The sequence below is a fragment of the Abramis brama genome, assembly GCF_963993115.1.
Source record: "Abramis brama genome assembly, chromosome: 3".
Classification (NCBI taxonomy): Eukaryota; Metazoa; Chordata; class Actinopteri; order Cypriniformes; family Leuciscidae; genus Abramis; species Abramis brama.
In genome coordinates, this window is record NC_139965.1 from 6377323 (window position 1) to 6400917 (window position 23595).

The 23595-nt window shown below is 37.2% G+C and overlaps 1 protein-coding gene across 1 annotated transcript; it reads right to left on the reverse strand.

Moving 5' to 3' along the window:
• Positions 1-1307: 1307 nt before the first annotated feature.
• On the reverse strand, positions 1308-23177 carry LOC311079160 (uncharacterized protein). Its single transcript, XM_084108366.1, has 11 exons — positions 22842-23177; positions 16010-17024; positions 10258-10401; positions 10115-10184; positions 9884-9981; positions 8735-8818; positions 8077-8138; positions 7869-7955; positions 7721-7775; positions 2939-3127; positions 1308-2782 (listed from the first exon to the last, which is right to left on the reverse strand). The coding sequence occupies exons 3-11, from the start codon at positions 10381-10383 to the stop codon at positions 1913-1915; spliced, it is 1641 nt and encodes a 546-aa protein (XP_083964492.1). The 5' UTR covers positions 10384-10401; positions 16010-17024; positions 22842-23177; the 3' UTR covers positions 1308-1912.
• Between the last annotated feature and the right edge of the window lie 418 nt (positions 23178-23595).

Below are 23595 nucleotides of genomic sequence, written 5' to 3' on the forward strand. Positions count from 1 at the left end.
ATCACAACAATCCCGTATGCAGTCATTGATACAGTAACAGGAGTAGATACAGGCTGCAGCAGAAGTTTTTTTATGCTATTATTTGAAGCTTCTGCTTTTCAAACACAGAAGTGTGATGAAGGCATACAGTATTGTTTCTCTGAAAGATCGCTGCTTTTTCTAAATATTATTTCTCTGGTGATATCCCTGATAGGAGAACCTACTGATAGCAACACAATCCTTCATGGTTTCTCTGATCATATTGTTCTTTTGAAGAGAGTCAGGGCACAATAAGCGAGGCAGTGCCTCCTAAAAAATGAATTAAAGACATAATAATGCATAAATCATTCACATTGGTTACTTGATTAGAAATGAAATAAAGTAATGCATTTGGCAATTTCGTATGCGATATGAAAGTTTGAATGCATTTAAAGTATGAACCAATGTATTATTTTCTTACACTTCATAAGAACTGTCCTGTCAGGCATTGCACTGTGTGAAAGTTAAAATTACATTACAATCTATGCAAACATTAAATACATTTCTCCTTATATAGAACATTTTTGGCATAAAGGGTTCTTTAACATTAAGTCAATAACTCTTGGGTTTTATATAAAACTTCATTGAACCTTTTTTTAAAGATTTTTTTTTAAACAGCCTAATTAAAAGAGTTTTAAATGTCTGTTTGAAATGATTTCTTTATTTACATTTTTATTTTAATTGATGAAACATGCTTTCATTTAAAAAAAAGAAACTGAAATCAGCAGGAAGTTATGCAAACATGGAAATGAAATCCTGTTTACATTGATCACATCCTGCATGGTCACTAATGTCTGATTATACTGTATCATGTGAATCTGAACAGCACCACCTGTTTACTCCACCTCCTTTTCAAATAAGAAGCCTGATATTAAATTAAAATCATAAAGGATTCTCACTTTAATTATTGTAACTCCATCCATTCTCCAATCCACTTGTCCTATATAAAGACCAGATAATGTTAAACAAACATTCTTTTAATGTTACTGGAAGAACATTTGTTCATAACTTTGAGAGAACCTTAACAGAATGTTAGAAAAAGTTATGAGGACTTCCCTGTTAGCTGGGTACCAGCTTCTGTTAGGAATGCTAATTCTTTCGGTTGTTTTAAGAAACTTCAAGACATTATTTTAGTCAAGTTTTTAATGTGTAATTATTACTGTGATTTTTGATATTATTGTGTATAAGAAAGGTGCATTACAAAAAAAACATGTATTATTATACCAAACACAGAAATTATTCTTATTAATGCTTTAATTGACCATTAATTTGAATGACAAATACATTCATATTTTCCAGAAAATGTACATCTCTAGTTGCAATTACACTGCAAAGGGAAAATATACATATAAATCACAGACACTCACAAAGACTGGCATACACAAAAAGACAAACACTTTGGCCTTACATGTTTCCCTTATATCCTAGTTCTCAAAACATTAAGAAACAAAAACTCTACTCTAAATATAAAAAGCCCCAATATATTCCCAACATGCTTAATCACTGGAGAATAGGAAGTGCATCGCGATAGAAATAAAGCAGGATTTTTCTTGAGAAGTTTGATAACCAAACTAGAAATTACTTTATCATGAAAACCCAGAATATATAGTAAACCCTTACCTAACATATGCTGCTACAATAGTGCATCTGAAAAAGTATTCACAGCACTTCACTTTTTCCACATTTTATGTTACGGTCTTATTCCAAGATGGATTAAATTAATTATTTTCCTCAATTCTACAAACAATACCCCATAATGACAACGTGGAAGTTTGTTAATACCCCATAATGACAACGTGGAAGTTTGTTTGAATACTTTCCGGATGCACTGTATGTCTATGATAAAATAACATACTGAGCATTATAAACTCTCGTAATTCCTAGTAATCTGTGTTTATATGTCTAGTTCTAGGTTTTGCAGGTCAACATTTAATTCATCAATACATTTTTTTAGCTCCTCTTTTGTCTCCCTTATTTTTCTCACAAATCTCATGATCTCAGACTGCAGCTCTTGCACATTTCTTGCATTGTTAGTTGACCCAGGGGTTTGGTTGCTTTCAGACTCTGTATTGGTTGCTGCAATTTCTGATTCTTGTTGAGCCGCTATTGAAGCATAATCTCTGCGGAGTTTGTGAATTTCTTTGGCGTCGAGGGCAATGAAGAGGACGTCAACAGCTACAAATAGTCCAGTCAAAACTCCTGTTGCTGCTTCAGCCACACGAACAGCTCTCGCAGTCTGAGCTGCAACTCTCCCAACATTTGAGACTTGAGTTAAGCGGATAAGCTCTGCAATCCCTCCCAGACCTCGTCCAAGTCGAGCCCCGACATTTGCCAAATCTGCCCCAGATTGTGCATTGGACCATGATTCCCTGCTTTCAGAAAGCACCTTTTGAGTTATCACTGCTATTTGGATGTTTTGGATGCAGCTGCTTGTGGAGGCTATTTTTTCTTGTAACTCTGTAATGATCATTTTGATCTTTTGACGGTCTGTGCGCTGGTTAACCATCTTTGTTATGTTGCTCGCACCAGATGCTACTCCACCAGCTACCGCTACACCGATTCCCACTCCTGTTACTATCAGAGAAGCTCCGAGAGTGAATGGAGTCAGAATAAGCCCAACTACAGATGTGATTCCTCCAGCCAATCCCACTACGCCTCCTGCAAGGCTGCCTACAGTTGTGTTGTAGTGGACCGTCTCCAAACCTTTGGCCAGCTCTTCAAGAACATTTAGCCTCTCATAAAGCTCTTCAATAGTTTGTTTGCTCTGAAAAAAATCAAGTTTAATGAAATAAAAATTTTGTTTGACGGTTCAGTGTTTTGTTTAATTTCATTGTGCCCGTGTCTAAAACATGGTTACTTTATGACTTTAAGAGACTACAGCAAAACGTAGGAAAAGTTACATTTTAATTACTCAACTCACCTTTTCATAAAGGTGTTTAATGATAAAGGGCCTCATCAAGATCTCACTGACAGACGGGCGGTTCGCTGGATCTGTCTGAAGTGTGTCTTTCACCAGCTGACGAAGGTCCTCAGAGAAGGTTCTAGGAAGAGCTTCATAGGAGCAGGTGAGTATCTTTGAAATAATATCAACTGTGCTTCTTCCTGTAAACTAAAGACAGACAAAAATATGAGGTCACTAGTTGGTAAAAATAAAAATAAAAAATGTTATCAGTGTGACTTGTACAGAATCATGAAACTTTTCCCCGTAATGAGACAAAACAATCAGCACACCAACAAGGCTGTTCACAAAACAGATTGCATCAAAGCAGTTTTAAAGTTAAAGCATGTTTCAAGATCCACGTCATGTTCAAGTTTTTCCTTAGCCCTTGTCAAGACCCAAATTAGCGTTTGATTACTGTAATCAAGGGGTTTTCCAAGTGTGGTGCGTGCCTCCCCCTGACATAGAATTTTTTTTTTTTTTAATGGATCGTTCACCTAAAAATTAAAGATCTGTCATTTACTCACTCTTGTGTCATTCCAAATCCATGAGACTTTCGTTCATCTTCTAAACACAAATGAAGATATCTTTAATGAAATCAGAGTGATTTCTGTCCCTCCATTGACAGCTACGCAACTACCACTTTGACGTTTCAAAAAGTTCATAAAGGCTACGTTCAGACTGCAGGTAAATGTGGCCCAAATCCGATTATTTTTGCTCACATGTGACTTAGATCTGTTTTCTTATGATAGTGTGAACAGAATCTGATGTTTTCAATTTCCAATGCCACTTCCATATGTGTTACAAAATGCAACCTGATCGGAATTATTGCGACAAAAATGCGCTTCCATCCTCTCATTCCTACAAGAACTGTTGGATGGCAGATGCACTCGTTTAGTATCAAAGGTAAAAAAAAAACAGTTTCATTTTCTCATAATATACATTACACAACAACACATTTTTCAATTATTCTCAAATGACTTGATGGATGAATCAGTAAATCTAAATCTAAATCCCTCCTTTCCATGAGTCTACTCTCCTCTGATTGGCCCAGTCTGTTGTGAAGTATTTCAGTAAGACTTATTTCTGTATGACAAGTACTTCTGGTTAGCCAGAAATGTACACAATATAAAACACAAAACTACGTATTTTGCACAGCCGGTAGAAAATATATACATCAATAATTAATCATACTTACAGGTTGTGATTCTGAGGAACAAGCTGGTCTAAATAAACTGGGTACTGACACATCTTTCAAGATCAAGAGCAAGCGTTTTGCAAATCTCGTGTTGAGATTTGACAAGCAGTCGTCAATAAAATTACGAGTTTTTTTGGGCAGGTTAAAGGGTTAGTTCACCCAAAAATTTAAATTATGTCAGTAATGACTCACCCTCATGTCGTTCCAAGCCCGTAAGTCCTCCGTTCATCTTCGGAACACAGTTTAAGATATTTTAGATTTAGTCCGAGAGCTTTCTGTCCCTCCATTGAAAATGTATGTACGGTATACTGTCCATGTCCAGAAAGGCAATACAGACATCATCAAAGTAGTCCATGTGACATCAGTGGCTCAATCTTAAGTTTATCAAGCGACGAGAATACTTTCAACCATCACGCAGTGGGATTTGAATAACAAACGAATCGTATAGGCGATTGTATCTTTTGGAAGACTAGGGCTGCGTTTCCTGATAATGTTGTCTCTCAGCGCGCTACGAAGACTCTTCAAGGTATAACTTAACTAAAGGTATACCATTTCTAGGCGTGTTCCCTGAACCATACCTGAGGACGCTGCTTAAGATAAACCTTCTTACGTACGGTGCTCGGCAATGATCAAAAAGGATTTAAACAGTGAATTTTAAATCTCTTCTTGTAAACTCAGAGATGTGGATTCAAACGGCAATTAAATTACCACACGACGCGACCTGTTTGTCAAAAAACAGGTAATTTGGCCAGGGATTTTTACGCGGGTTGGGTGAGAAAAAACACAGACATTCTGGATTCAGACGGCAATAAAATCACAGACTTATCCGTCAATGTTAAAAATACCGTACGACCCCATGAGAAACAATTAGCGTCTGAATAGGATGTAACTGACAGTATGCTTTCACTGGCCTTTGAAAGCGCTCCGTGGACGGCGCCGTCTTTTAGAACAACTCTTCTCTGCATCGCTGCCATAGTTTGAGCAAACTCCCCACCACAATCATTCCCTTTAATTAGACTATTAAGCCTTTAATGGTTCGCCAGCTGATGTACCTTAGGATAATATAAATAAAAATCTAACAACAATCAGTGTAATGACAATTTTATTCTTTGCATGAAGACACTTGAATTAGCCTAATTGAACACTGTCTGGGTGTATTAAAACTTCAGAATTATATTCGTTTAGACCTGCAACAGTGATAAGGTAAAGCTAAGAGTGGTCCAGACCAACCTTCCCAACGTATGACTTACAGAAGGTATACTTAAAGCTGAAGTCGGCAAGATTTTTTTGATCATATTCAGTGAAACCGAAACTATGCTCTGAGAGAACAACATAAATCAGATGGTTTTAGAAAAAAACCCTGCGGTTCTCTACCTAGAGCCTATTTGTTTGGCAAAAATCCACCGCTCCCAGTTCTTCTGGTCCAATCAGCGCAGGGCTGTGTGAAATCTGCCTGTCAATCACAGTTCGTGCAAATGCCACAGATCCCCCCTCCCCCTCGTGCACGTACTTACAATATCAAATGCATACGCCTGAAGTTCGCAGGTGTGTTGGATTGTATACAAAGCGTGATGGCAGAGAGAAAATCTACTAACAAGCCTCCAATTCCTCGCATAACAACCAGAGCTAGGAGGTCCAAAACAACCAAGGACAAGAAAACACATGTAGAAAAGAAGATCGATGCTGAAGAGACGGACGCGTTCACAGAAAATCTGGTGACGAGCAGCGGAGCACGAACTCGATGGGAGGGTGCTCTGTGGTAGTGGGGGAGGGGGGAGGGTGCTCTGTGGTAGTGGGGGAGGGGCATGAGAGTTGTAAACATTAAACATTTTAGTCCCCTCAATTTGCCAGTCTTGCCGACTGCAGCTTTAACTAAGAACGTTTCGGGAAACACGTATTAACGATAAGGTACAGCTTAAGGTGTAACTTCAGAACGACATAGCATTAAGAAGGTTTCGGGAAACGCAGCCCAGAACTTTATTTATCATGCACTTTCGACTTTACAAATTTGCAGAACATTTACATTCACAAACACACACTGCATGAAAGGGACTATATGAAAACCTATAATTGGGGCACTTTAAACCCAGATGAGATATGTCTCTAAGGTACTTTCTCCCCTCTACTGAGAGTGAACAGACTCCACACCAGCTTTGCCCTCTTCGGGCCCTTAGGGTGTACGCTCTGTACATAGAGCGCTTTGGCCAATTCAGGCAGTCGGAGCAGCTGTTTGTCTAAAGGGCTGCCAATCACGGAGCACAGACTGCCCCACTGGATAGTAGATGTTATAGCGCTACCTCACAAGTCCTTAAACTTGCAGTGCCCTATTGAGGTGTGGGCCCACTCCACCAGGGGAATGGCCTCCTCTTGGGCCTGGCCTAGTGGAATATCCATCACTGATATCTGTGCAGAGGCCGGTTGGTCCTTGCCGAAACCATATTGAAAGTGAAATTTCCAGTTACTGATGTAACCTTGGTTTCCTGAGAGAATGGGAAGGAGCATTGTGTAGCTTGTCGTGCTACTGCGAGTCGACACTGCTGCTTAATTGTGTTTTAACACAATTTTGTACCATACCATACAAATGAGTGGCGTGTTGAATAATTATGACATAACTATATTACAAAAAAATCCTATATAATGACATTATCACCTTTGCCTCTAAACTGCTATAGATTAAATTGTTTTTTAGAAAAGCGTTTACATTCATCAATTATTACAGGGGTTGATTATTTTTTGATTGCAATATATAATTTATTATTCAGACACCTTCAACATTTCTCACATTATCACAGTTTATTCGCTATAGTTTAGAAAATCAAGCATAGCGTCAGTTCTGGCAGGTCACGTTAGTCAAGCTCGCATCAGTGACCCTCAGCTGATCCACATCTACCTATAGGAATACGACGCATATCACCGTATACATATATAAGCTCCTTCAGTATTATCAGCAGCGATCGCGTTTCTCAGGAGCTAATTACCCTCCTCCATCCCCAGCTCCTCCTCTCGCCCAGTCAGGATTTGGCATTCTGATTCTCCTTGAATCAGAATACATTCTCGAATTATGTTGTACTTTAAAATCTTGAATTAATTATATCTGCATACATCCGTTGGTTGTGTTCTGTTTACCCCAAGGGGGGTTATTGCTGCTCTCCTGCTCTTAACAGGGAGTTCTCGCCCAGAACGGAACCATACCGCCAATCCAAACTGTGTGCTAATTGTCAATCATATTTGACGACAGTGGTCCTGACAGAAATGGTAATAATGACAAGAACTCAGATTTAAACTGTGTTCAAATTCATCTTGATAATGTCAGATAACTTTGAGCAAAATATGGTCAGGTCAAAGTGTCTGAAACATTTTTGGTACCAACATTTTTATACATTTTACTGGTAGTCACTGTATGAAGAATGTTTGGGTATAATATGTCACAGTTTACTTTATTTTGCTATCCTCATTTACACAAATGAACTATAGTGTCCTGCACACACTAGTAAAACAATATCACAAATTATATCTGGTGTCTGAATCATTTTTGTTTCACTGTATCTGATCAAATAAAATCTTACCGCACACTTCCGCATGCACATCTCATAGATGACACATCCCAGACTCCAAATTTCACTGCGAAAAAGTGAAGGTTAGATTTTCAGTGTTCATTCATGGAAAATGTATTATAATAATAATATAAACATTGATAATGTAATATGTTATTACGATTTCTCATCATAAGGGTTGCCATTCAAATTCTCAGGTGCAACATATGAGAGAGCTTCAGTTTCTGCTGTCTGTGCTTTAGTGGACCTGATAAAAACAGAAATACATGGTTCAGATCATAATGCACACACACATATGGACTATTTCTTTTATTACATGTTATTTAATGTACAAGTCATGTCTTGAATCAAAGGAGCACATACAGTACCATTCACGAATCGCTCCAAACTCTCCAAGACGAATGGTTCCACACGCAGTGAAAAATATGCTCTGCCATAAGAAAACACACATTGAGTTTGTTATAGCTGCAATACTAGTTTAAAATAATAAATGGTGATTATTCTCATGCTTAATTGATTATTAATATGAATCTTGTGTGACTTTCCTAAATTTGAAATTGCAGAAAATTGCCTTCAAGTGTATTCAACACATAGAGTATGTTCTGTCGGTCAGCATGTAGTGGATTTTTTTCAGAGAAAGCAATTTCCTCTTTATTCGATTTCTAAATATTTGTTGTATGTAACCAATCTTTAGAAATCCCAAGACCAGAATGTCAAATTAGTTAAATGCATAAACATTTAATCAATCATGTTATTTACCAGCTACAACAAACTTTCCTGTGCATTTAAAATACAGTGAAGCCCACGTCGTTTGAGCGGAAAGTTCAGACAATCTGATTAAAGACTGCGATAAATTAAACAAAATTATTTAAAAACAAATGCATCCATGAATTTATAGTTCTCAAGAAGATCTGTAGATGAAAATTCACCTCTATTTTCTAAATCCGTGTTAATATATAAACATGCATTTAGGAAATAGAGGTGAATTTCATTTCATGTCAACTTTAACTGTATTGGATTTTCTACCTTGGGCTGCAGGTTTTTATGTAGGATCTGTTGATCATGAAGGTGCTTTAATGCCATGCAGATCTTCACAGTCCAGTCCAGAATCTGTAAATATATTAAATGTGAAATTAAATAAGTGGAAAAAATGATTGCAGTAGTTGCAATTTAAGCACGTTCCTTCTTAATTACAGTCAAAGCTACACCAAGCTCTCCCTCAACTTCCACCCATTCACAATCTGTTCGCTCTCCTCTGAGCTTAATCACGTTCTACACATTATTACCACATTTATCAAGGACTGGACTCATACCCAGCACACTCTCATAGCTCCAACGTCGGGCAGATGTCAAGTTTTGGTTAGAATAAACCATTAGAAGTAGACAAAATCAATTGATATTTTTTTTCTTGCTTTTCTTGCCATAAACAAACACAGTTACAGAGAAAAACTAATGTAGAAAAGTCAAGAGTCAAACTACACAACTAAAGGAAATACTGATCACCATAATAGTGATTTAAAACCAAACTATTATTTTCAATTTAACATCAACATCTAAGCCTCTGTTAATTCTCAGTAAGAACTTCTGTAGACTTCAGACAGAAATAACTTCAGTCTGGTTAGTAATAAGTGAAGCTGGTAATGCTGTTTGTGGAGTTATTTAATCCTCCTCTGCTGAGATCTTGAGAGATTTAATGTGTTGCCATGCATTTTACCCTTTTTTGCAGTGCCGTGCTAAAATTCAACATCTGTCTGACGTTGGAGTTTGACTTAAAACAATCGTTGGGTTTCGACGTCAACCCGACTTTCATTTTCAACCTCAGTCTGACTGACTTTGGATTAGTTGGAGTCCAACGTCTTCACAACATCATTTTTATTTCTTGACTGAGAAGCTGTTTCACTAAGATATGCGGCACAATAGGGAGGACTATTACAACTTTAATTTCTTGCCAACTTTAAAGATTCCAATAAGAAAAACAAAATAAAACAACCTAACAACACATAACACTGCAACAAAATCCCAATATTAGTTCATATTTACAGATAACATGTTACATTTGTAGATAAATGCTTTAATTGTGGGGGGAAATGTGGAAAACTGTTAGTTTAATAGTTAGTTTTAGTTCTCTAAATAGTAATGGGTTCAATTTCACCATCTGTAAATCTACAAACATACCTCAGAATTTATAACTGTTCCCTCCAATGTAAGTTTTGTTATCTCTGCCAGTTCTCCACCCTCGCAGTGATCCAGTAGAAGGTACAAGCAGTCACAATCTGAAAGCAGATTCATTCATCACAGTGTGCTTTAAAATTATTTATTAATATCTACACCTAAGTGTGAATACTGTAGCCCTGGATGTAGATTAAGATGTGTTAACAAAGTGTGACTTTTAAAGTTTCTTTTAACCTCTGATGATTTCCTTGTGATGGACGATGTGTGGATGACTGAGCTTTTGGAGAAAGTTTGATAGATCATCCTAAAAACAGACACAGACTGTGTATCAGAATTTCTGTCTTTCAATTTAAATATCAACAAAGTATCCATCTTACCCGTTTAGCATTCAGCTCTTTAATGACAAACTGATCACCACCTTCATTCTTCACCAGCATCATCTTGTCTTGTTCACTCACTAGTTCGTAGCCATGATCTTTTAGAACTGACTGTTTGCTCCCCATCTTTGAAAGTTTCTGCAACTGTTTAAGAAAAGCATTGGTAAGAAGATTCACAGACATTATTTTTTTATTATTATTATTAAACAGGTCATGAATGTTTAAGCATTTCATTTTTTAAAGACTATAACAAACAAATTGTTGATGGTGTCAGACCAGTTTAAAATGGAACACCAGAATAAGTTTTTATGATTAAACTGTAAAATTAATTCAGCTATTGGTAGATGCAGTAATGAATACTAAAATAATGTTGGTACACAAAAAAAAGCCTTTTTTTTATTCATGCAATTTAATTAATAGTAAAATTCCATCAAATTGAATTGAATAATGTATACGTCATTTAATTGAATAATTGAGTAAGGATTGTTCAATTATACAATATAATTACATAAGGATTTTTAAATTCAATTTGATGGAATTTTACTATTAATTAAATTGCGAAAATCTTAAAAATAAAGGCTTAAATTGTTTTTGAGTGTAGCTGAAAGAAAAGTGGCAAGTCATTCATCTATTTTTTAAATTACTTCTCCCTCCTGATCTCTCTCTAATTATAAATAGTGATTTTAAAATTCAGAGACAGTTTAATTTGAAGTTTAATTAAAGTCCATCCTCTGCTTGGAGACAGCCTTTCCCTTCTGCTGGCCTCCATATCAGACAAAGAGCTGATCTGCCCACATATAACCGCATGGAGCGGACGGGACAGAGAAAAGCCAGGGCTAGGTTTGCTTCCTCCAGGGGCAATGCTTGCAGGTTCACCACCTGATCCCGAAAGGGAGTGGTAGGAACCTTGGGCACGTACCCAGGCCGGGGTCTCAGGAGGTCATGAGAGTTGGCCGGCCTGAATTCCAGGCACGATTTGTCGACCGAAAATGCGTGCAGGTCCCCTACCCTCTCGATGGAGGCCAAAGCAAGCGGGAGAACTGTTTTTATAGATGTGAGCGGAGGCGTATGCCACCTAAGGGGTAATCGTATTTTATACACGCTCCCAACTACAGGGTTTCCAAACAAATGGAAAGAACAAGCAGAGATGTGTACAATCTTTATTTGATGCTCAAAGAGGTAAAAGAATACTATACAATCACACAAGTTGGGGGAACAATACAAAAGTACAATTACATTCACATAAAAATAAATAAATAAATAAATAAATAAATACTGATGTTATACAGTGGTCACCTGTAAAATCGGATCTTGGACACGACAGTCAATATCAGTATCCCATGGGATAAGTTAACATTTGGGAATGAGAAAAGAAAATTAAATTCAAACCACCTCAAATCACACCATCATGCAATTGTATAACCAAAACCACAATCCACACAATAAGCAAACAAAATAAATCAAATAAATCCTCCCAGTCCCAACGGTAATCATTAATGGTACGAAGAATTGACGACAAATAAGATCTCAAGAACACAATTCACAAGCAACAACAAATCAAAGAAAAATACAATGAAATCAAATTATAACAAAAGTATCAGATTCAAGAAAAACTATCAAATTGACCAATATAACAAAAAGTTTATCGGAAAAATAAAATACAATTAAATCAACCAATATAACAGAGTTTATCAGAAAAGAAAATACAATTAAATCAACCAATATAACAAAATTAATCCATACCAAATAATCTCAGCGCACACACACACACACACCAAGCTCACTCAAACACGCGCTTATATTGACACACACTCAACATAAAGACTCGTCCACATACCCCCATGCGCTCGCATCAACACACGCGCACATAAAACCCTGCGCACATAACCATGTGCGTCTATCACAGTAATCAGTGGGACTTGAGCGCACAACTTCTCCAATCTCCACCGCACAACACCACTGGTCGCCGTAACAAGCCGCCACACAGCAGCAAAACAACAGCGGGCAGATATCTATAAAATAATTACCCAATTTAGCCATTAACCCCACATACACTATCTAAAATTACATCTTCGGTTACAAAACAACTCACAAAGTACTAGGGGAGCGCGGGGCACAAAGTAACGCTTTTTGACTTTCTCAGTTTGTGTAAATCTACTTATGGTTCAGAGTATTTTTTTTCCCCCACATTAATTTCCCACATGTCTACTACAATTATGTGTTTTTGTTTTATTAATACAGTATATACTTTTTTCTTGATATACCCCGATAGAATGGAAGTGAAATGTGACAACATGCCCCATAGGTGGGGTACATTGTAACATGTGTGGGGCACATTGTAACAACATATGACAGCTTAAAATGTTATCTGATCTAATAAAAAAAATATACAAAACAAACTAAAATATTTTCTAAATAAAATACAATAAAAAAAAAATTCATATAAAATAATGGCAATTTGTAATAATTAAATATAAACTAATTTTTGAGTTTTGACTATGAACGCATGAAAACACAGCTATACAACATAGTTCAAAACAAATAAATAATTAGTAATTTCTGAACATTGACTCTCAGTCTTTATTCACCCTTTTCTCACGTTTTCTCAAAAAAAAAAAAAAAAGTATAGAATATAATAGCATATTTCTAATAGGGGCACATTGTAACGCAGTGTTACAACATGCCCTCGCCTGCACAACTGGGATTTAAACCCTGCTAGTGTTTTCTGCTAGTTAGTGAAGCATTAAATAACTATCTCAACTGTTAAATAACATCTTGGAGATTCAAATAATATCATTTTTGTCTTATTTTAAATAAACACAAAAAAATAGAGATGAAAAATTAACTTAAGAAATTTACTTTTGCTATGGTTTAATAAATGTCTATGGATATCTTCAAAAAAAAAAAAAAAATTTGGCGGAATTTTTTTTTCTATATAGTGTTGATATGGCAACTAGTAAATACACAAAGTTTCGTCATCCAAGCATGCGCGGAAGTATTTAAAACAAGCGTGTTACAACTAGCCCCGTGTTACGTTGTGCCCCGCGCTCCCCTACATAAACTTACCTGCAGCACAATTGACTGGCCCTCGGTACGATCGGTAAGAACGGTGAACAACCACCAATACGGCCTTGATCACACTACATAAACGAGCAATAATTAAAAACGACACTACTATCAAATGCAACATCATATCAATGCAGTAGCGTACCTTAAAATGTTTATGTAGTTGGACATTCACAGGCCCACGGACTGGACTAAGTTATCTTTCGAGTCTTATATTGCGCTAATACTGTCAAATACACACAAGGTTTACATAAACAAAGTTGGTTATGTCTAAAGCAAACTGAGAAATTTAAGAGAAAATCTGACTGCTTGTCAAATGCGTGTATATTAGACGCGTCGCATGCAGGTCTTAAAGAGACAGTAGCCTAATAGTAAACACGCTGCCGCGTATCCTTAAAGAGATAGTTCACCCAAAACCAAACAGTTGCTGGTCCCCATTGACTTCCATAGTAGGAAAAAAATATACTATGGAAGTCACTGGGGTACATCAACTGTTTGGTTACCCACATTCTTTCAAATAACTTTTATTTTCAACAGAAGAAAGAAACATATTCGGGTTTAAAACAACTAAATGATGACAATTTATTTTTGGGGGGAGAATTATCCCTTTAATGTTAATAAAACAACAAAACATAAAGAGGAAATCACTCACTGCTCTTTACTGAGAACTTTAAGTCTGTTGTGTTTTATTTTCATATTTGTTCATTTAATTACTTTCTTCAATGCTACTGTTAAATACACCTATAGCTGAAAAAATAAAACACTGTTTATTTCATTTGTATATTAAGCTGTGTGTGTAATATCTATCTTTGTTCTTAATTTTTAATAACAAAGAAAATAATGACAAAGATTTTTATCTTCGCCACTTTGGCCTAAATGTCTGCCATTCTTTTTTATTTTATATTTTGTTACCTAAGGCTGTAATGCTCAGTCACTTGCAAAATAGTAAAACCAACATGAAAAAGAATTGTGATAAAATCGTGATTTTCCTGGAAAAAATCGTGATATGATATTTTTGCCATATATCGCCCACCCCAGGTGTAAAAAAGTGCCAAGATGTGTTATCATTATTGATCATTATATCACAGTACAATAATTACTTGTCAAATAAATTAATAAATTAATTAAATAAATTAAACATAATGAAACATTAATTTGAGTTGAAATTGTTTTATTATCTTACTTCTAGAGATTGCAGTGATGCATCTACGGAAGAGGATTAGGGCCAAGCAATAATAAAAAAATAAAACCATCTCCAGATTAAAGTCATTATAATGCGAAATTAAACTCGTTAAATTTTGAGAAAAAAAAGTCGAAATACAATCTTGAGAATAAACTCATTAAATATCGAGAATAAAGTCGTTGTGTTTCGAGAAAAAACTCGTTAAATTTCGAGAAAAAAAACTCGAAATAATCGTGAGAATAAACTCATTACATTCTGAGAATGAAGTCGTTGTGTTTTCGAGAAAAAACATTGAAATGAAATGTAGGGAATAACGCATTCGATCAGTGTTCATTGCATAGCCTGCTGATAGAGTAGTATAAAGTATGTCTTTGTTACTGAAAGAAAGTCTAAAATATAGCTTGACTAAGTGATCCAATTCTGCCATGTCCTCTATAGAGCTGGTAAGTCCCGCCCATCCGTAAAACCCCAAGTGGACCTCTAGGTTGAAAAATCGTCAATGCAAGTGAATGGGAGAAAATAATTATTTTCTGGTCCCGTTTGAATTGTGCCATGAATGTGAACATATGTTGTCTGTGAATTTTTTATATAATTTTTCATGTTACGAGTTTGACAGTATATGGTATGATTCTTCGGCTAGCAGTTGTGGAAAAGACATAACGAGAAAGACTACATGTCGCCTATGTGACGTCACCCCATAAAGTTGACTTACCCGTGGTTTTCGCCAACCTCAATGATTTTGTCCTCTCCCTGAAAGAAGGCGGTGAAGTGCACCAAAGACACAGCCATGTTTAGCGGGATCCGTGAGCTAGTGTCTGTGTGCGAGTGGTGTTGACGTTTCAAACGCGTCGAAGCAGCGAAGAGTTGTAGTCCACAAAGTGCTCTCACACGAAGTCTAACCGTATCAAACTTCTACCTGCTAAATTGTAGCATTCTTTACACGAAAAATTATATAAAAAATTCACAGACAACATATGTTCACATTCATGGCACAATTCAAACGGGACCAGAAAATAATTATTTTCTCCCATTCACTTGCATTAACGATTTTTCAACCTAGAGGTCCAGGGGGGTTAAGGGGGGGACGAGACTTACCAGCTCTATCAGTAGGCTATGCAATGAACACTGATCGAATGCGTTATTCAATTAAGTTTTTTCTCGAAACACAACTTTATTCTTGATATTTAATGAGTTTATTCTCAAGATTGTATGAGTTTAATTTCGCATTATATTGACTTTAATCTCAAAATGGTTTTATTTTTTTATTATTGCTTGGCCCTAATCCTCTTCCGTAGATGCATGACATGGTGAAAAATGACTTGAAATAATACTTAAAATAGGTTAAGATGAATGTTAAAGATGACCACAGTTACTGCGTATAGAACCGCCACTGTTTGCATTTCCAATCTGATGCATTAGCATTGTTGTATTTTTATGCCGCTGTAACCTCTAAATCATTCTAAAACATTCCCATAACCTGTTACAATCATAAATTGTCCTTACCTGCAGGTTAAAGATGCTAGACGTTGTTTCAGGGTCCTCGGCGGTGTCCCGGCTCAGTCCTGGATTCGGATGCACTGGGCGTTTGCTTAGTATTAATATCTAAACTACAACAAAATAAAGATATTTCTAGGAAAAATCACTCCGAGACTTGTCTTAAAAGTTTTCAGAATCACCAACAAAAAATGGTTTCGTTTTACTTAAAAGTTTTCAGAATAATACAAAGACAACAATTCATAGATTGAAAGATTAAGATATCAGAAATGCGTGAAGGTCTTCACCTGAATTGTGGCCCAGAGAAATAGGAAACAAAGCTTTTTATATTGTTCGTTGTTATTGGGGCTGTCTTAAGATTTTGGGGCTGTCCTAAGACTTTGGGGCTGTCATTATAATGCAGAAATTCCTTATAAGGTAAACAACTGGCCTTGAAATTGTCCAAGGTTATAACAAGTTTGCAAGAAGCAGCTCTACATCTTATTTTTTGTAGATTACGCTTGAAAGCTTAATATAGATCTGACCGTTTCTTCACCCGCAGCTGTCAAAACCACACCCTGCCTCATCCAGCTTGTTTCTGGCTCTCCTCTCTGGTTGTCAGAGGCTACAAGTCTTTTTATTTTTTAAACAATGGTAAAAGTCAGAGAAGCAGAAGTAACCCTAAGACCTGCTGAGCTGTTGATTATATTCAGAGAAATAAAGAAAAGCACAAACACTTTAGTTGCAGGGCAAGTTTGCATCATGCTTCAAACAATCCAAGCCTCTCCTGCAAATGCAACATCCAGCTTTTCCATTTGTCTGATAACTCGAGTCTTCTGTTAAGATGGCTTCTTGCATGATTTCTTCTTCCTATGGTGTGATCTATGTCCCAATATGAGGTCGATCTGGCTTTGGATATGGTGATGAAAAAATAATGCTTTTGCATTTGCTTGCACAACTTTTGCAAGCAAACTCACCAATCAAGAAATCTCCTTTAAATCACTTTGAGTCCCAGTGAACAGCATGTTGAATTTGTGTTTGCAAGCTGCATGAAACAGAAATAGTTTTAGATTATTTTTTCTTTAAAAAAATTGCATTATGCTTTCTAGGATATTTGATTTGATTTTTAGTGTCTAAGCAATTTAGAAAAACAATAATGTAACAATAATCTTAATAATGTCCTGGATATTATTTCCAACATTTGCAGATATTCAGCTCAGCAATGTACACGCATAATGAGAGGTAAGAACAGTGTTAATAAAATAAGACTGCAATCAAATCCTTGAGTGTCTTTTTCAAATAGCGTCTAAACCTGCAAGAAAAATGGTGTGACGCACACACACACACACACACACACACACACACACACACCTCAGTGCAAGACATTGCTGTAACAACACTATGAGGCACTTATTGTATCTATTTTTTTTCTATCTAGTATTTTTATTAGTATTTTTTGTGGAGCTGCTGTAATAATTGGATTTCCCTGGTGTGGGATTAATAAAGTCTACTTACTTACTTACTTACTTACTTACTTACTTACTTACTTAACTGACTATAGTACAACATTCTCAGTTCCATGGTTAACCAGATTATCTCTAATGCAGTTTGTACGTGCAGCTTTCTTACACGTACACAATCTCCACACTTGAAGGGTGGTGGTCTAGCTCCACGTTTCTGATCTGTGTATCGTTTCAACTTTAGCTGAACACACTGTACATAGTCACGTATGCAATTGTCACTTCTTCACCACGAGCTGTTGTGGTTGACAGAGTGTTTAACTTTGTGCGCATCTTCCTCCCTCTTAACAGTTCAGAAGATGATCCTCCTGTGGTTGCGTACTGCACTTAGTGATGTCTGCCCACAGATCTGTTCTACTTCGATGTGTAATGTTGAGGTGTAAGAGCTGCCTTTTTAAGTAATGAACTCCATTACTTGTGTTTGTTTTCAGGGATGATAACAGACGTGTTATACTTGTGCTACAACTGTTAGGCCTCTGCTACAAAACTTTCAACCTCTGTAGCACCAGTGCTATGTGCAAAAAAAGTTATCGTACAGCCCTGTGTATTACATATTTCTAGCACTGGTGAAACAACAGGGCCCAAAATGTAACAATCCTATCTCCCACAATGTGACAGTTTAAGGCTTTAATTCAGTCAATGCCCAAAAGTGGTGTCTATTATATTCTAGTATGTCTATTACTGTATATTCTAGTATGCCTATTATATTCTAATATGTCACACGGTACAAAGACCTTTTACCCAAACATATCTATAGGGTGTGTTACCATCTTTGGAAAAGGATGTATGGTATATATGTGTGAGCTGAGCAAAAATCTGGAGTGGTTTTCTGCAGGAGACGCTCGGCTTTGTTGCAAAATAAAGTCTAATATTTCTGGCATCAAAGATCTCTGAGAAGTGATTTTTCACAAAAGAGAAAACACAACTTTTGCAAGCAAACTCACCAATCAAGAAATCTCCTTTAAATCACTTTGAGCCCCAGTGAACAGCATGTTGAATAGACTCCATGCACACGATGGCGCCTATCAACTTCCGGTATATGAGAGTGTGCGTCAACCAACAACGGTATGCATGTGTATAATGTAGATATTTTACTTTAATAAAAGTAGTAATACTAGAGTGTAGAAACATCAGTGGTGGAGGGAAGTATTCAGATCCTTTAAGTAAAAGTACTAATACTACACTGTAAAAATAGTTAACCATGAAATTGTACTTGAGTAAATGTACCAAGTTACATTCCACCACGGTGTATAACAGTATCTAGGATTAACACTTCAGCCCATTGATGAGCTGCTGCTGTTCCTCATGCATCTGTCAGTGGGCCTGCCTCTCAGGGATCTAGCAGAATGGTTTGTCATTCACCGCACCACAGCCAGCAGGATTATTGCCACCTGGACGCACTTCCTATACTACCTGTTGATCCCACGTGAAACTGTCAGAGCTCAACTTCCACCAGAGTTTTCAGCTTTCCCTGACACACAAGTGGTGCTTGACTGCACTGAAATATTCTGCCAGACTCCATCATCTCTCCTGTTGCAGAGTGAGGTGTTTTCCACGTATAAATCTCATGCTACATTCAAGGCCATGACCGGCATGGCGCCCCACAGTGCCATTACATTCGTGTCTGGTCTGTATGCAAGATCCATGAGTGACCGTGAGATCTTCAAGTTCTCTGGCATCGCAAACCTACTCACACCAGACATGGCAATTATGGTTGACAAAGGGTTCCTTGTGGACAGTCTGGCTCCGTGCAAGGTTTACCAGCCTGCCTTTCTCTCAAGAAACACCCAAATGAGTACAGAGGATGTCATGCAGACTCAATCCATTGCACGTCTGAGGGTCCATGTGGAGAGGTGCATCAGGAGGGTTAAAGAGAACAAACTTTTTTACAGAGAAATACCACTTTCTGTGTGTGGAAGCATTGAGGAGTTATTCAGTGTGGCTTGCTTCCTGGTCAACTACCAGTACGGACCACTGGTAAAGGCATGGGCAACTCAACAATGAATAACTCTGGACTCATGTATTAATGACATTTCACTTTTTGCTTATTAATAGTTTTCTAATGAATGTATTTCTAATGAATGTATTTCTAATGAATTTATTTCTAATTCTAATGTAATTCTAATTTTAGTTTCTTATAAAGTTTCTAATGCATGTTCTATAGTTTTGTTAAACATTTACTTACCAGAATTGATTCATTAAACAGCCTTTTGTTGACACAGCTTTTACATTATTATGACCGCCGCTAGCATAGCTAGTGAAAGCGGTCATATAGGGATTGTCAAAGTTTTTTTTTTTTTTCTTCCCGTCATCTACTGAATTTTTCGTCAACGATACCAGGGACACCGAAACACCGGGGAACATGAAATTTGGTGGGCATGTAGCCCCACTAGACTTTTACGGAAAAATTTCGTTTGGTCCCCGGGGGCCACTCCCCCCCCGCGCTGGGCCCCCCCAAACCCAAAAAATGCAGTTTTTCCTAAATAACTACCTGAACCGTGGCACCGAGGATGAAGAAATTTTTATGGTATGTTGGTCTTAAGGGCCCACATCAACCTAGCCCATAATCACTCATTTGTGATTTGCGCCCCTCCCATAAAAAATGAAAATGCAATATTATTCTGCTTTAATTGCCTCTATCTTCAGTTGAGATGTTCATAACTGCACCATATTTCATGTGTATGATTAACTTGACATCCTCTGGGGGTATGCTAAGTTTCGTAGAATTTCATCCATGGGGGGGTATAAAATAAATTCATTTATGTGCACATTTAGTGACTGTACACTCATCGGCCTGTAGATGGTGGTGTTGAGCGAAGGGTTGCTGGTTTAGGATGATACTGTCACTAAGGTTGCCAACTGTCCCGAATTAGGCGGGACGTCCCGTATTTTGGGCCTAATTTATTTGTCCCGTGCGTGACCTCCCGTGTCCCGGTTTTTGACAAGCTGATAAACCACTGACTGATACAACAGCAACAGCAGCAGTGCTGACCACGACACTTGAGAATGATCACCGACACCTGTCATCATCCAATCACAGCTTTTTTTAATCACTGTTTTGAGACAAATCATTGTTTGATTTGCGAACATCCTCTGCCGTCTGGTCGCTTCCGCTTCAAGCCAGACTCGTCTCGCGCTAACGGTAATTTCCTTTCACTGTCCACGTTTTGATTTCGGCTAATCAATTTTGGCGAATGCAAACAACGTGATTATTGTTCATGAGTCTAACATCCAGCCACGCAAGAAAACATGTAATCTACCTGAGGGAATAATATGCTCAAAAAACATTTCTGATTATTATTAATGTTTTAAAGCTTTTAGAAAGTACATAGAAAGCTTTTGTAACATTATCTTAACTGTCACTTTTGATTAATGTAATGCATCCTTGCTGAATAAAAGTAGGCAATTACTTTCTTTATTTTTTTCCCCAAAAAATAATCTTACTAACCCCAAACTTTTGAACTGTAAGCCTAGTGTATAATGTTAAAAAAGCTTTCTATTTTAGATAAATGCTGTTATTTTGAACTATGGTTTGTTTGTAATGTGACTTTTTTCATGTATGACATTAAAATTATTTTTAGAATTAAATACATAAATAGGTTAAGCAATACAAATGTGTTTATGTCTGATAACCTTTTAAACACAAACTTAACTGCAGACACTGAAATGACGTACACTGTGTGATACAGTACAAATATTTTGAGTGTCCCTCATTTTCCTATAAATAACCACGATTGTCCCGCATTTTCCTTTTCTGAAGTTGGCAACCCTAACTGTCACACACACACACACATGCAGGAATACAAACAAACGCAAGCATGCACACACACTGACATCCACACGCACAGACACACACCCATACACACACATACAAATCCACATGCACAGACACACACACACGCGCACACACATGTACGCACGCATACATACACACACAGACACACACACACAGACACACACAGCCATGTTTATGTGATTTGTGAGGACATTCCATAGGCGTAATGGTTTTTATACTGTACAAACTGTATATTCTATCCCCTTACACTGCCCCTATCCCTAAACCTACCCATCACAGGAAACATTCTGCATTTTTACATAAAAAAAAAACACTGCTTAGTATGTTTTTAAAGCCATTTGAAAAATGAGGACACCCAAAATGTCCTCATATATCACCTATTTTCCCGAGTGTCCTCATTTGCAGGTGTGTTATCATAAAAATGTCCTCAGTTGTCATGAAAACAAACTCACACACACACACACACACAGACACACACATACACAAACACACACACATACACACACACACACAGACAGACATGCACATACTACTACTTTTTTTAGGTATATACATAAACACGCAATACAGCCAAATTGCTCCACGTCATTTATTTTTGTGGAAAGCCAGTGCAGGCCTGAGCGGCGGTCATATTTTGTACCGCCATGCGGTACATCTAGTAAAAAAGGTCATTTAAAAATAAACACTGTATACATATTCATGAACTCTTTAAAGGGGTGGTAAAACGCCTTTTTTCGAAGGCTTGATTGTGTTTGTGGAGTTCACTGTAATATGTGTTCATGCTTCGTTTTAAAAAATTTGCATTATTTTTCACATATTTAACCATTATTCTACACTGCTCTGTCCCTCCTTGTTAAAACGCTCGGATGATTCCGGGTTCTATGAAGCCCCGCCCTCAAAAATACGTAATGGGCTCAGATTGGTTAGCTGGCCCAGTGTGTTGTGATTCGCTAACCGCCAAGTGCACGTTGTTTCGGACACGCCCCTTACCCTTACCAGTAGTTTGTGCTAAAGTAAACAACGGCGTTAATATTGCCATACCAGTTTGAGCAGAACCTTTTCAAGAACGGCTGTTAAAGGACGTTTCAGAAAGGTATGTTTTTTATTTTTTAAGACTGCAGATCTATTGTGATCGCTATATGACACTGACTGTTACTTTTGTATATTTAAAACGATTGTAGCTAAATATCTGTCGCCAGAACTATTAATCCAATACGAACACTAAACATTGGCTTTACAACAGTAGCCAAATCAAACACAAACCATGTTTAGCATGCCTGTAGATAAACAATACATAAAAGCTCTAATCAAAGAATAATTTACACTGATCACATAAACGACAACAACCACAAACATTCCAAGTTCGCTGCGCTGGTGATATTAAACGCAAGTTTGTATGTGTTTGTCGGATAAGTATGAATTAGCATTTAACAAACTGGTTTGTGGAGACAAACTGCGTTGTCTTTCGTTTACTTCCTCGCTACAACGTACAATTAACAATATGAACTGTTACAGGAAAACTCATCAACGAAAAAATCATACTTACAGTTTGTGGCTCGTAAACAACCGCTTCTGTTTTTAAAGTTGGAACTGCTCAATCTTTCAGGACAAGCCGTTTGCGAATCCTGCATTGAACTCGTGTAGATTGAGGAAGCTTTCCTCCGGAAAATGTGCAACATTTGGATTATAATTATGAGGGACAGAGTTAAAAATAAATTGTAACCATCCTTAGGAAGACTGAACAAAGTGGACCTGCAATCTGGGTGAAAATAACAGCGTTTCGACGGCATAGCGGCAACGACACTCCAGTACCACAACAACTCTTCTCCAAAGCAACATAAAATGGCCTCGCCCCCGTTATGTATTGTGTTCCCAGAGGAGGGGTTTATGTAAATACTGGGCTTAGTGATGTCAGCAAGCCCACAGGAATGTCGTGTAGTCCCTATCAGCCGTTTCTGTAGTTCTTAGAAATTGATTTCTTTAAAAGCAAATATCTCCCTTTGCTTTAAACTTTGAACGTTGTAACTTTGCAGATGTTGTTTATGCTCAAACAGCAACATTACACATTAACTAAAGTTAGAAAAGTGAAATCGTGTTTTACCACCCCTTTAAACCCCCTCCTCCACAACTGGTGATGAGATGGGCAGTTACAGGTTACAACTAAGGAAAGTTTCAAGTTCTGCATTGTTTTACACACCTGGCTCAAAGCATGATAGCATTAAGAGGAGACCACACATACAGTAGAAGCATATTTAAAGTAATATTTATTATACATAACAGCAGTGATTCTTAATAAATAG

Bases quoted from the DNA above. Each gene is read 5' to 3' on its own strand.
- LOC311079160 (XM_084108366.1), bottom strand. From the start codon at position 10,383: ATGGGGAGCAAACAGTCAGTTCTAAAAGATCATGGCTACGAACTAGTG. The intron at 8,819-9,883 runs GTATGTTTGTAG...ATATATTTACAG, and splicing joins GAACAGTTATAAATTCTGAG to ATTCTGGACTGGACTGTGAA. The intron at 2,783-2,938 runs GTGAGTTGAGTA...GATTTTTTTCAG, and splicing joins TTAAACACCTTTATGAAAAG to AGCAAACAAACTATTGAAGA.